This window comes from Bombina bombina, chromosome 7, assembly GCF_027579735.1.
Source record: "Bombina bombina isolate aBomBom1 chromosome 7, aBomBom1.pri, whole genome shotgun sequence".
Classification (NCBI taxonomy): domain Eukaryota; kingdom Metazoa; phylum Chordata; class Amphibia; order Anura; family Bombinatoridae; genus Bombina; species Bombina bombina.
This window is the reverse complement of record NC_069505.1, coordinates 582,490,161-582,505,387: the sequence shown is the minus strand read 5'-3', so window position 1 is coordinate 582,505,387 and position 15,227 is coordinate 582,490,161. Positions and strand designations below refer to the sequence as shown.

Sequence of the window (15,227 nt, the reverse complement as noted above, 5' to 3'; positions counted from 1 at the left end):
ATAGATAGATAGATGATAGATAGATGATAGATAGATTATAGATAGATGATAGATAGATAGATAGATAGATAGATAAATAGATAGATAGATGATAGATAGATAGATAGATAAATAGATATGTTACCTTTTTAGGGAAAATATAGGCTTAGCAATGATGAGAGTTAAGATGAATGGAATAAAGATTTTTAGACTATGAAAATGTTATCAGAGTGCCATCTGGAACTTTGCATCTTGTTTACGTTCACTAAACCCATGTCTAGATTTTAGAAAATTCTCCTATTATGATTATTAAAAATAAAGATTTTTTTTTAAAAATCAAAAGTGTTGTAAATTACCGCACACAAATGTAAAGCATACACTTAGTCTGTGAGCGGTGAGACGCGCGTTGGAGCCTGCATTGACACTTCACTGGGAGGGTGTTTTACACATCTTGAGTCCAAAAAGCAGATTACAGGGATATGGGGAAACCTAATATTTTTCTTGCAGATAGAGCAGGCAATTTTAAACAACTTTCCCATTTACTACTATTATCTGATTTGATTTCGTTCTCCTGCTATTCTTTTTGAGAAGAATATCTAGGTAGGCTCAGGAGCAGAAAAGCTGCTGATTTGAGGTTGCACATTTATAGCTATTTTCATTAGTTCACCTGATATATTTATCTATCTCAATAGTGTATTGCTGCCCCTTCAACAAAGGATACCAAGAGAACAAAACAAATTTGCTAACAGAAGTACAATGGAAAGTTATTTAAAATTGTATATTCTATCTGAATCATCAAAGGAAGTTTTGTGTTTCATGTCCTTTTAAGTCAGTGTGTATGAAGTCATGTGTGACTGTAAATCTTGTGGACAATCGTTCTAATGTGACTTTACACACTGGGTCTGATTATCAAAAACTCGTTGACAAGAAAAATAATCTCATAAAATCTTTGGAGGCTTTTTTTGAGCATTATTTTGCAATGCAACTGTCTTTTCTTCACATCTGGAAACCCTAACTGGCCAGATTTTCAGGATCTCTGAACTGGAGCACAGGTGAAATAAATAGCTGATTAGTAAACATGTGGCGCAATCCGATATACAGCGCAGGTTTTGGTGCAAGCGTGGGAACCCGCGCCTCCCGTAATTTCACCTCGCACATCGGGGTATTACATATACCCCGCCGGCAGTTCATAAAGTGCCTTAAGTCTGATAAACTAGCGATGTCCAGAAATTAGCGTAACTACAAATTTCTGGAGTCGCTAGTGACTTACGGCACTTTAGAAACTGCCGGCGCCTAAGAAAAGTAAAGGAAATATCAAATTTCCCGTAAAAGTCTAACCTGCCTTCCAAAAATAAGCCCGACACGTAAAACCCCTATATCCGCAATCCCCCCCCCTCTCACTACTAATAATAAATGTATTAACCCCTAGATCGACAACCCCCCACAACGCAATATGCCTATATAAACTATTAACTCCTATATCCGCCATCAAACCCACACCGCAAGTAATAACTCAATTATTAACCCCTAAACCGCCATAGCCCACAACGCAATTAACCTATTCTAGTATTAACCCCTAAACCGCCATAGCCCACATAGCCTATTAAATGTATTAACCACTAATCTGCCGCCGCCAACGTCGCCGCCACTATCATAAAGTTATTAACCCCTAAACCTAAGTCTAACCATAACCCTAACACCCTCTAACTTAAATATAATTCAAATAAATCTAAATAAAATTACTACCATTCACTAAATTATTCCTATTTAAAACTAAATACTTACCTATAAAATAAACCCTAACGGCTAGATTTAGAGTTCTGCGGCCAAAGGGGTGCGTTAGCTACGCGTGCTTTTTTCCCCCCACACCTTTTAAATACCGCTGGTATTTAGAGTTCACAGAAGGGCTGCGTTAGGCTCCAAAAAGGGAGCGTAGAGCATATTTACCGCCACTGCAACTCTAATTACCAGCGTTGCTTACGGACGTGGCCAGCTTCAAAAATGTGCTCGTGCACGATTCCCCCATAGAAAACAAAGGGGCAGTTTGAGCTGAAAAAAACCTAACACCTGCAAAAAAGCAGCATTCAGCTCCTAACGCAACCCCATTGTTTACTATGGGGAAACACTTCCAATGTCTGCACCTAACACCCTAACATGTACGCCGAGTCTAAACACCCCTAACCTTACATTTATTAACCCCTAATCTGCCACCCCCGCTATCACTGACCCCTGCTGTTACGGTTACCCTTAGTCTCGCTGAGAGATGGACCACTTAGTAGCCTGGATCCCTATTGCTGAAGAGGGGAGAAGCTGCTTTCCATAGTATTCTATATGAGTCTCACAAATGTAGAATAATCCCCCTTAGCTGTAGTACAGCTAGGATACCCTTCTGCCCACAAAAAACGAGTCAACGCTGCAATTGAGGGTCAACCAAGAACTCAGGACTGGGATGCCCAGCCTGCTTTTTATTGAGGTTACATGCACACAGGGCACTCCCAGGGGGGAAGCATAAAATCCCCCATCACACATTTAGATAGAGAGACAATGTCCTTTGACAGGCCACAATAGGATTACAGTACTTCAGATAACAAGTTACACATAAAAAAAACAATGCAGTCCATCTTATCAATTAGTAGTCTGACTCCGGAGGTGATTAGACAATGGGAATGTTTTATCACTAAACTTAATTAGAGCTGAGGCCAGCAAACTTGTATTTAGAAAATAGTTTCTAAAAGCTGAAAAAAAGTTAACTCTTTATGAAATTATACTTGTTACGGTTTTCTTGGAGCCCTTCTTAGGCGCTGGCTTGGCTGGTTCAGGCATTGCTGCTGGGAAATAAGCTCTTCACAACAAAATAACTAATGCTTCTGTAACAGTGCTCCCTTTCTGTGGAACACTCTGGCAGACACGGTCTGACCCCTTTTCGGGGCAGACTAAGGCTGTCCAGACCGCTGGTTATGCGGGGCTGAGGTCGGTTTGTCTGGACAACCCGTCGGCGTTGCCATTCTGTTTCCCAGGTCTGTAAGTAATGGTGAAATTGAAGGGTTGCAACGATAAACTCCAACGTAACAGCCTGCCATTATCTCCAGAGACCCGGTTCAGCCACACCAACGGGTTATGGTCGGTGACCAGAGTGAACTCCTGCCCATATAAATAGGGAGTCAATTTCTTTAATGCCCACACCAAAGCCAAACACTCCTTTTCGACCGCTGCATAGCTGACTTCGCGGGGCAGGAGCTTCCGGCTGATGTAGGCAACTGGATGCTCCCCTCCATCTTCGCCTACTTGGCTGAGGAAGGCTCCCAGCCCGAACATGGAAGCATCTGTATGGACGATAAAACGTTTGTATTTTTGAGAGCCTGGAAAGCCGTTTCACAGTGTGGAGACCACAGGACCTGTTGAGGTAAGTTCTTCTTGGTCAAGTCAGTCAGGGGTTTGGCAAGTGTGCTGTAGTCTGGTACGAACCGTCTATAGTACCCTGCCGTGCCCAGGAAGGCTAGGACCTGAGTCTTAGTGATGGTGGTGGGCCAATTGGCGACAGCTTCTATCTTGGCCGGCTCTGGTCGCTGCTTTCCACATCCCACCCGGTGACCCAGGTACTGTACCTCGGCCATCCCAAAGTGGCATTTTTCTGGCTTCAGAGTCAGGCTAGCAGCCGGATCTGATCCAGAACCATTCCTACGTGAGCTAAGTGGTCCTCCCAGGACTCACTGTGGATCGCTTTGTCGTCCAGGTAGGCGCAAGCAAAACTCTGGAAGCCATCCAGGAGCCTATCCACCAAGCGCTGGAATGTAGCTGGGGCATTCTTCATCCCAAACGGCATTACCCTAAACTGATATAAGCCGAATGGGGTGACGAATGCCGACTTGGGGATAGCCTCCGGGGCCAGGGGAATCTGCCAGTAACCTTTGCAGAGGTCAATAGTGGTCAGGTAATTTCCCCTGGCTATACGATCGAGTAGCTCGTCTACCCTGGGCATAGGGTAAGCGTCCGTCACGTTTTTTTCATTGAGCCTCCGATAGTCTACGCAGAACCGGGTGGTCCCATCTTTCTTGGGCACCAAGACAACTGGGGAGGCCCAGGGACTATCGGAGGGCTCAATTACCCTGAGTTGGAACATCTCATCGATCTCCTTCTTCATTCCTGTCCTAACTGCTTCGGGGATTCGGTACGGAGCCTGGCGCAAGGGAGCTTGTCCTGGAGTATCTACCTGGTGGGTGGTTAAAGTAGTGTACCCTGGCTTTGGGGAGAAGGTGAGGTGTTTGGACTGTAGGAGTTGGTTGAGCTGCTCCCTTTCAGTGGGGCTAAGTCGGTCTCCTATCTGAACCTGAGCCACTATACCTGTGGGGAGACTCTTTTCTAATAGGTCTGGAATGGGTAGACTGTCTGGGTCTTCCTGAGGGGAACAACATACGGCCGTCACGTTCTCTGGTCACTCAAAATATTCCTTGAGCATGTTTACATGGAATGTCTTTCTAAGATTGTTGTCGTGGCAGCTAGCTATCACATAAGTGGTGTCTCCCCTTTTCTCTACGATCTGGTAGGGACCCTGCCAGGACGCCTGCAATTTGTCTGTAGTACAAGTACTAACACCTTTTGTCCTATGGTGAAGATTCTCTTTCGGGCCCCCCGATCGTATCATACTTTCTGTCTTCTCTGGGCCCACTGGAGATTAGCCCGCACGGATTTGGCTAATTGCTCCATTCGATCCCTGAGTTCCAGCACGTATGGCACAATGGGGACACCGTCAGTGTCCATCTCTCCCTCCCAGTGCTCCCGGATCAGGTATAGGGGTCCCCGTACCTTTCTTCCGTAGAGCAACTCGAAGGGAGAGAACCCTGTCGTTTCCTGGGGCACCTCCCGATAAGCAAATAGGAGGTGCGGCAGGAAGCGTTCCCAGTCTCGGTATTCCTGAGTGAACGTCTTGAGCATTTGCTTGAGGGTCCCATTGAACCTCTCACACAGCCCGTTCGTCTGGGGGTGGTATGGGGAGCTCAAGAGGGACTTAATTTTGCAAACCTGCCAGAGTTGTTGGGTCAATTCAGCCGTAAATTGGGTGCCTCGATCGTATAGGATTTCTTTTGAAAATCCTACCCGGGAGAACACCTGTACTAGTGCATTCGCTACCGTATCCGCTTGTATGTTGGATAGGGCGACAGCCTCTGGGTACCTGGTAGCGTAGTCCACTACGGTAAGAATGTAGCGCTTACCGGAGGGACTAGGGGTAGCCAGTGGTCCCACTAGGTCAATAGCAACCCGGCTGAAGGGTTCCTCTACAATGGGCATATTTACTAGATGGGCTTTAGGGTGATCGCCTCGCCTTCCTACTCGTTGACACACATCGCAGGTGTTACCGTAAGTTCTAACGTCAGCGTGTACCCCTGGCCAAAAGAACGTGTGAGTAATGCGGTGTAGGGTACGGGTTACGGCTAGGTGGCCTGCTAAGGGGATGTCGTGGCCTATCTTGAGGATTTCTTGATGGTATTTGTGGGGCACTACCAGCTGTCGCCTACGCTGTCCCCTTTTCTCTGTCCAGCGGTATAGTTTCCCTTTTTCCCATAAGAATGTTTCGTTATCTGCCCCGCCCCCTCCGGTCTCTGCTCGTTCCCGGTACTTTTGTAAGGTCGGGTCAGTCTTAGACTCTGTCTCGAAAGCATCTGGGGTGTCCCAGGGTATGGGGCCTAACATGTCAGGCAAGGTCGGGGTAGGTCTTACCTGTGTCTCCCGCACTGGTGAGAGCTCTCGCTCTGTCCGGGCTTGGGCCCGTGTAGTCACTGGGTCCGCCTCGTTGTTGCATACTGGAGCATAGGCAGAAGTCATGGAGACCAAATCGTTGCCCAGTAGTACTTCGGCAGGTAAATTATCCATTATGCCCACGTTCACAGCCCCCTTTCCCGCTCCCCAATCAAGATGCACTTTAGCTGTTGGAATTTTGTACACATCCCCCCCCGCCACTCTAACGGCCACAGTCTGACCGGATCGCTTGTGCTCCGGCACCAAATGACTCTGTATGAGCGTGATAGTAGCCCCTGTGTCTCTCAATCCCTCTGTAGATCGCCCCTCGAGCCATACCTTCTGCCGATGGTGCTGGCGGTTATCTGAGGCAGCATATACAGGGTCTGCCTCGTGAAGCGGCCCCAAATATTCCTGCATAGGGGCCTCTTGGTTAACACAGAGGGCCCGGGCCGGACGATATGACCCAGAGGGGTAATTGTAATTCCTGGGTGTCTGGTGCGTATTAAGGGGGCAGCTAGCCATGAAATGCCCTGGTTGCTTGCATCGGTGGCAAGTCGGTCTGGGATGCTCAGAGCTGTTATTGGGTGGTCCTGAGTGTCGGGCGGGCCCTGCGGGCACCGGGGCTCGGAATTCAGCACGAGGGGGTGCACGGTAAACCTCTCTGGGTTCGACCCGTGCTGGAGCTCGGTAGTTTGTGGGTTCGTGAAGATGGGAGTCATAATGTTCATCGGCCAATTTGGCTGCTTCTTCTAAGGTAGAAGGCCGCCTGTCTCGCAGCCATTCCTTCCCTTGCTGTTCCATGCCATTATAAAAATGTTCTAAGAGAAACAATTGTAAAATTTCCTCACCAGTCACCGCTTTACTTCCGCTCATCCAGTGATTTGCCGCTCTCCGCATTCGGTGCGCCCATTCCATATGGGTATCATTAGGCTTCTTTTTCGTGCCCCGAAACTGTCGGCGATACGTGTCCGGAGTTACCGCGTACCGTCGCAACAGTGTCTCCTTAACTAGCTCATACTGTGTCACTTCCTCAGCACCCAGAGTACGAAAGGCTTCCAGGGCTCGCCCAGATAGTTTCCCAGACAATATCGTGGGCCACTCTCTGTTGGGAATCTGGTGCAGGGCACATTGCCTTTCGAAGTCCGCCAAATATTCATCAATCCCTGTCTCGCTCTCTAGGAAGGGTCGAAATGCCGCATAGGGTATCTTGGGCCTCCCAGCATTTTCGACAGGGATGATTACCTGCGGGGCTTCAGCATTACGGTGTGCGTTCGCTAGGTTGAGTTTGTGGGCTCGAGTCTTTCGTATATCCTCTTCCGCTTCCGCCATCAACTGCTGTACCAATTCCATGGAGGGGTTCGGCCCGTACAGTGAGAGCCTCTCCAGAACAATCCTGGTTTTTTCGTCACTAATCGTGGTCGGTGTTTCCGCCATTGTGAAGCTCTGATCCAGTTCGGTCAATTCTGCGATCAGCTCTCTCCTCGGCCGGTTGCTGGCGTACCCCCCTCTGCTTTCAAGTAAATCCTTTAGGGTTGTACGCTTCAATTTTTCGTAAGCGCTCTCCATCCGTTCTGTACCTCTCCTAGGAAATCCAGGAAAATCCCACTGCTGCCGCCAAATGTTACGGTTACCCTTAGTCTCGCTGAGAGATGGACCGCTTAGTAGCCTGGATCCCTATTGCTGAAGAGGGGAGAAGCTGCTTTCCATAGTATTCTATATTAGTCTCGCAAATGTAGAATAATCCCCCTTAGCTGTAGTACAGCTAGGATACCCTTCTGCCCACAAAAATGAGTCAACGCTGCGATTGAGGGTCAACCAAGAACTCAGGACTGGGATGCCCAGCCTGCTTTTTATTGAGGTTACATGCACACAGGGCACTCCCAGGGGGGGAAGCATAAAATCCTCCATCACACATTTAGATAGAGAGACAATGTCCTTTGACAGGTCACAATAGGATTACAGTACTTCAGATAACAAGTTACACATAAAAAAACCAATGCAGTCCATCTTATCAATTAGCAGTCTGATTCCGGAGGTGATTAGACAATGGGAATGTTTTATCACTAAACTTAATTAGAGCTGAGGCCAGCAAACTTGTATTTAGAAAATAGTTTCTAAAAGCTGAAAAAAGTTAACTCTTTATGAAATGATACTTGTTAGGTTTTCTTGGAGCCCTTCTTAGGCGCTGGCTTGGCTGGTTCAGGCATTGCTGCTGGGAAATAAGCTCTTCACAACAAAATAGATAATGCTTCTGTAACACCTGCATATTATTATTAACCCCTAATCTGCCGCTCCGTACACCACCGCAACCTACATTATACCTATGTACCCCTAATCTGCTGCCCCTAACACCGCCGACCCCTATATTATATTTATTAACCCCTAATCTGCCGCCCCCACTATCGCTGACACCTGCATATTATTATTAACCCCTAATCTGCCGCTCCGTACACCGCCGCAACCTACGTTATCCCTATGTACCCCTAATCTGCTGCCCCTAACACCGCCGACCCCTATATTATATTTATTAACCCCTAATCTGCCGCCCCCAACGTCGCCTCCACCTACCTACAATAATTAACCCCTAATCTGCCGACCGGATCTCACTGCTACTATAATAAATGTATTAACCCCTAAAGCTAAGTCTAACCCTAACACTAACAACCCCCTAAGTTAAATATAATTTAAATCTTACAAAATAAATTAACTATTATTAAATAAATGAATCCTATTTAAAGCTAAATACTTACCTGTAAAATAAACCCTAATATAGCTACAATATAAATTATAATTATATTGTAGCTATTTTAGGATTAATATTTATTTTACAGGTAACTTTGTAATTATTTTAACCAGGTACAATAGCAATTAAATAGTTAATAACTATTTAATAGCTACCTAGTTAAAATAATTACAAAATTACATGTAAAATAAATCCTAACCTAAGTTACAATTAAACCTAACACTACACTATCAATAAATTAATTAAATAAAATACCTACAATTATCTACAATTAAACCTAACACTAAACTATCAATAAATTAATTAAATAAAATACCTACAATTAAATACAATTAAATAAACTAACTAAAGTACAAAAAATAAAAAAGAACTAAGTTACAAAAAATAAAAAAATATTTACAAACATTAGAAAAATGTAAGTATTTGGTTGCAGCTTGCAGGTGGGACAGAACACTTCTGACATCCTAACAAGGTGTTCTAATACCCACGTAACATAAGAGCAATATTTGACAAGTAACTTTTACTTTATTTATTTATTCGTTTGTTGTCGACCCAGATATTATTAACCTTTTCTATCTAATTAGCAGGGTGAAAGGGGTCTGTGGTTAGATACTTCTTATCAATACACACAATAGTTTTTCTTTTCTACCAAGCGCTGTACTAACTCTTTTTATCTACATACATATATATATATATATATATATATATATACTGTATATATATATATATATATATATATACACACAGTATATACGTATATATACACACACACACGCAAATATATATATATATATGTATACATATAAATATGTGTATATATTTATATATATTTATAGAGTATATATATATTCATATATAATATCTATATATATACACACATATATACACTATATATATATATATATATATATATATATATATATATATATATATATATATACTGTATATTTATAGTTTTAAAGATATATCCATTTTCTCTAAATACGAGAACAACACACCCTTCCTTTTCTATTCATTCTTTTGTAAATAGTCATTGCCAGTGAACCTCAAATATCAGATGAAAAAAATCATTTTCTGGTGTTGCAAGTTTTTCTGCACTCCTTACCCCCCTCCCCCAACCCTCCCAGTTCAGGTATTTACATTGAGAACTAGAGAGATAAACTTCATTTGGCACCTTGTGATCTATCAGACAGTGTTTCCATATAGATAAAATTAAAGAGATTAACAGCTCTGGTATCAATAGGATGATGCTCCTGCCGATAATCATACTTTTAGCTGGTAAGCACATTATTATGGTTTATTTACCTGTACGGATGTATCATTGTTATAGAATAGATGCATTTCATTGTTTAATTATATTACTGCATAAGTGCGTGTGTGTATAAATATCACTGCTGATTTTACCTGTGCGTGTCTAGATATTAGTCAATAAAAAAGCAATAATGTTCAATTGTACCAAACAAATTATAATAATCATAAACTAACACTCTGAATAAAAACATTCCAATCTCTTTAATCTCTTTTGTATGTTCCTGTAAAAAAGAATTAGGATACAATAATGTGTCATAATTAAAAGTGAAAATACACCTTATTAACAATTGTTAAAGGGACATTCTAATCAAAAGTAAACTTTCATGATGAGTCATGCAATTTTAAACATATTTCCAATTTATTTTTATCATCAAATTTGCTTTGTTTTCTTGGAATTCTTTGTTGAAAGCTAAACCTAGGTTGGCTCCTATGCTAATTTCTAAGCCCTTGAAGGCTGCCTCTTATCTCAGGGCATTTTTACAGTTTTTACAGCAAGACAGTGCTAGTTCATGTGTGCCATATAGATAAAATTGTGCTCACTCTTACTGATTGGCTAAAATGTATGTCTGTCAAAGAACTGAAATAAGGCACAGTCTGCAGAGGCTTAGATACAAGATAATCACAGAGGTAAAAAGTATATTAATATAACAGTGTTGGTTATGCAAAACTGGGTAACGGGTAATAAAGAGATTATCTTTTTAAACAATAAAAATTCTGGACCAGACTGTCCCTTGAAAGGGACATTAAACATATCAAGATATTAATAAACATTGTTTAATTAAACTTATTAAAATAACTTTGCAATATACTTTCATTATTTATTTTGTTTTCCTTTCCTGTATTTTAATTCTGAATATGGTGGGATTTCTAATTTACCTCTTGAGTGCTAAAACTGTTTAAAAACTTACTTAGAATCTCCCAGTTTAGCTCTGTTTAAAAGGTTACTGGAACACCCACTGCAAGTGGGAAATAGCAGACACTCCCCCTCCCCCTTCCTCTGCATATGAAAAGACGCTTTGCACAAACAGGAGCAAGCTAGAGTAGGTATACGTCGGTATTCTCCTAAAACATTGGGGCTTGGTTAGGAGTCTGAAAATCAGAGCAATGTTATTTAAAAATAAGCAAAACTATACATTTAAAAAAAAAACTGCATGGGCTATATAAATGTTTCATCTACAAAACATTTTATGCAAAGAAAAATCTAGTGTATAATGTCCCTTTAACATGAAGGTAACAAGGTCTACCTTGACACATTTTTTTCATTAGTTAAAGGGACAGAAAACTCAAAATGAACATGCGATGTTAAATATCTTCTATTATCTGATTTACTTATCATAGTATTGGCTGTTGAAAAGCATACTTAGGTTCAGCAATGTACTAGAGGGAGCTAGATTCTGATTGGTGACCACACATATGTATCTTGTCATTGGATTGCCAAATGTATTCAGCTAGCTCCCTGTAATGTATTACTGCTTCTGAGCCTATCTAAGTATGCTGTTCATGGATACCAAGAGAACAAAATGAATTGGAAAGTTGTTTTAAATTACATGCAGCTCATTGTAAGGAAGAAGTTTAGTGTCTTTTATTTATGATCTCAGCCCAAAGGGTAAATAAATTCAACATTTTATTTCCCTGTAAAATGCTCAATTCTCCGCAGTTAAACAAAATTTCAATGGACTTTTATTTTTTAATTTGTTTGCCTTTGCTGTAATTTAAAGGAATATGACACCCAATTTTTTTTCTTTAATTGTTCAGATAGAGCAGCAATTTTAAGCAACTTTATAATTTACTCCTAGTTTTCTTCGTTCTCTTTGTATCTTTATTTGAAAACACAGTAAGTTTAGGAGCTGACTCATTTTTGGCTCAGCGCTTTCTGATTGGTGGCTACATTGAGCGCTACCCAGTTTCTGAACCAAAAGTGGCTTAATTCTCTTGATATCCTTTGTTGAAGAAGCAGCAATGCACTACTGGGAGCTAGCTGAACATATCAGGTGAGCCAATGACAGTGGGCATATTTGTGCAGCTACCAATCAGCAGTTAGCTTCCAGTACTGCATTGCTGCTTCTAATACTACCTAGGTATACTTTTCATCAAAGGATACCAAGAGACTGAAGCATATTAGATAATAGAAGTCAGTTAGAAAGTTCTTTAAAATTGTATTCTCTATCTGAACCATGAAAGAAACATTTTGTCCCTTAAAATCTAAAAATGTGTCCTTTTTCCACTCCCCAGAAAGCCTGTAGCTCAGATATATCTGTTTCTTAATTGAACAAAGGAGATAAGACAATGCTAAAAAATTGTTCTTAAGGGGTGTGTCCCTGGTCTGCAAAAAAAATTCTAATAAGAAAATAGAAAAAAGTGTTGACATTTTGCATCCAATTAATAAGCGGAATGTTAGTTAATCCAGTTTAGTTAAAGGGATATGAAACCTAAAATTTTTCTTTCATGATTTAGATAGAACATTTCCAATTTACTTCTCTTATTTAATTGGCTTCCTTCTCTTGTTATCCTTTGCTAAAAGGTTTATCTAGGTAAGCTCAGGAGCAGCAAAGAACCTAGGTTCTAGCTGCTGATTGGTGGCTGCATATTTATACCGATTGTCATTGGCTCACTCATATGTTCAGTTAGAAACCAGTAGTGCATTGCTGCTCCTTCAACAATAGATAAAAAGAGAACGAAACAAATTAGATAATAGAAGTAAATTAGAAAGTTGTTTAAAATTGTATTCTCTATCTGAATCATGAAATACGTTTTTGGGGTTTCATGTCCCTTTAATGTGACTAAACTCACCTGAAGACTGGATGTCTTCTTTATAAATACTGAAGAAAGGTCAGAGAGACAAGTTTGCAGCTAAAACTGGTTAAACTGTAGACAGCATTCATTTGTCTAGTTAGAAGTTGGACGTGCAAGGAATTATGTTCATTGTTTCTTCAGAAGAGGAAGTAAAATGTGACCATGTTGAGGACATTGTACTTTTTCTTTTTTAAATTTGCTAATTTGTTGGACATTGTGCACCAGTTACTCGTAAACTATTTTTCATATTAGCGTAACGATTTAAAGAGAACAACATTGATTGCCAATGGTTACTGGGCAGTAATTTATTAAGGGGACAGTCAGTGCGGCTTTGGAATATATAGAAAAATTCCCTTCACTCTTCCCTTTAGTAATATTTTTTGATCAGGGGTCAAATCCAGTGGGAATGCATGGGAACAGAGTTCCTGAACTATATTTGCAGGTGGAACTAAGTTCCCCCTGGACAGAGATCAGAAAGGGAAATACATGTGTATACACAAAGGAAAACAATCCTTACTATTAAAGGAGTTTCATAAACATCTTGTAGAAGGATAAGCCCAATTACTTTATTTTATACAGAGATAGTATGTTCAGTCTGTTTATCTATGTTGGTGTCTGTATGTCTATCAATTTATGGTGAGCATGCCAGATTCTCTGCAGAATGCTGACCTATGCAAAATAAGGTATTTGCTGCAGATTCAATCTTACCAGTTTCATCCCAAAGTAAAAGGTGACATTTTTTAGCTTATAACGTTACTGTGCCTCCTGCTTCCTCTGCCAGTGTTACTTGCTCCTCATTTACTTGGTATATACATATAAATGCAGTGTGTGTATGTGTGTGTATTAAAGTAACAATATTAATTGTGAGTGGGGTGGTAAGTTCCCACACTTTTTTTGTAGGACTTGACCCCTGATTTAGACACAGTATGTTACTAGCAACAGATTTAGGGCTACATTACTAGTGGAGCCGTTAAAGCGAGCGTCATATTGCAATATCTCAATCAAGTTAAATTACGCTCATATTACAAGTTGAAAGTAAATGTGATCACTTAAATGCAATCGCATTTTACGCTCAAATGTTTTACGTGAGTTTGAAGTTTGTGTAAACACAAAAAAAAAACAACACATTGAAATTAAAGGGAAACCTCAATATATTAATACCTGTATAAATTAGTTAATTACATGTAGTAAAACAACTTTGCAATATACTTTCATTAATTATTTTGTTTTTCTTTCATTTAATTCTGAATATTGTGGGCTTTCCAGTTCATGATAAACATGGAAGTGCAGACACAACTGTATTCCACACTGTCATTGGTTGCACACTCTAGTAAGCTATTTATAACCATTCCTAATTGGCCTAAGTTAAAATATGGCGGCACCCCCTGCTTTATGGAGATTAACTTTACCCTTATTTTTTCAATATTTAAAAAAACATAGACACAGTATTCTCGGGCTAATCTTTGCTCATAATACACCATACAATTCATGATTTATTTAGAGTTTACAATTTTTAAAATGTCCCCCAAATGCCCCCAAAATAGACATATTGACACATAAGTATATAGGTACATATTCATATACATATATATTTAAAGGACCACTCAATGCAGTAGAATTGCATTAACAAGTGCATACTAATAAGACAAGGCAATAACACCTACTCTGAATTTCAAATAAGCAGTAAAAAAGTTTTTCTGACAAATGTGTTTTTTTTTCTCCTATTTTCCGGCCCCTGTATCATGTGACAGACATCAACCAATCACAGACTAGTATACGAATACCCTGTGAGCTTGTGCACATGCTCAGTAGGTACTGGTTCCCCATAAAGTGTAAATATTAAAAGACTGTGCAAAATTTGATAAAATTGGAAAGTGTCTTAAAACTGCATGCTCTTTTTAAATCATAAAACTTTATTTTGACTTGAGCGTCCCTTTTAATTTGCTGCCCATCTCTGTGCGACTTACCCCTTTGATTAGCTAGGTTCTCATGCTGTGTCTGACGCATGAGAACGAGGCACTGCACTGTACCTGTGATGTGTATACATGTCATGGTGTAGTAGTGTGTGTGAGGGGAGGCTGGCTCTGCTGCTGACTGCACTGTACTTGTGCTATGTAGACATGTCATGGTGTAGTAGTGTGTGTGAGGGGGAGGCTGGCACTGCTGCCGTCTGCACAGTACCTGTGTTGCGTATACATGTCATGGTGTAGTAGTGTGTGTGAGGGGGAGGCTGGCAGTGCTGTTGTCTGCACTGTACCTGTGATGTATATACATGTCATGGTGTAGTAGTGTGTGTGAGGGGGAGGCTGGCAGTGCTGCTGTCTGCACTGTACTTGTGCTATGTATACATGTCATGGTGTAGTAGTGTGTGTGAGGGGAGACTGGCAGTGCTGCTGTCTGCACTGTACGTGTGATGTATATACATGTCATGGTGTAGTAGTGTGTGTGAGGGGAGGCTGGCTCTGCTGCTGTCTGCACTGTACTTGTGCTATGTATACATGTCATGGTGTAGTAGTGTGTGTGAAGGGAGACTGGCACTGCTGATGTCTGTACTGCACCTGTGCTTTATATATATATATATATATATATATATATATATATATATATATATATATATATATATATATATATATATATATATATGTCATGGTGTAGTAGTGTGTGT

General features: G+C 40.9%; 1 protein-coding gene across 4 annotated transcripts in view; it reads left to right on the top strand.

Moving 5' to 3' along the window:
• The first annotated feature begins 9,579 nt into the window (after positions 1–9,579).
• Positions 9,580–15,227, top strand: part of LOC128667137 (uncharacterized) — a 42,046-nt gene continuing 36,398 nt past the window's right edge. For 3 of the 4 annotated variants that reach the window (XR_008403295.1, XR_008403296.1, XM_053722058.1), the window contains exon 1: positions 9,582–9,736. Coding sequence is in view for 2 of the 4 variants with exons in the window: in XM_053722058.1 (XP_053578033.1) it covers positions 9,703–9,736 (34 nt within the window). In the remaining 2 variants the exon portion in view is untranslated. Of the gene's footprint in view, positions 9,737–15,227 lie in introns of all 4 variants that reach the window. The other variant, XM_053722059.1, reaches the window with a different exon arrangement.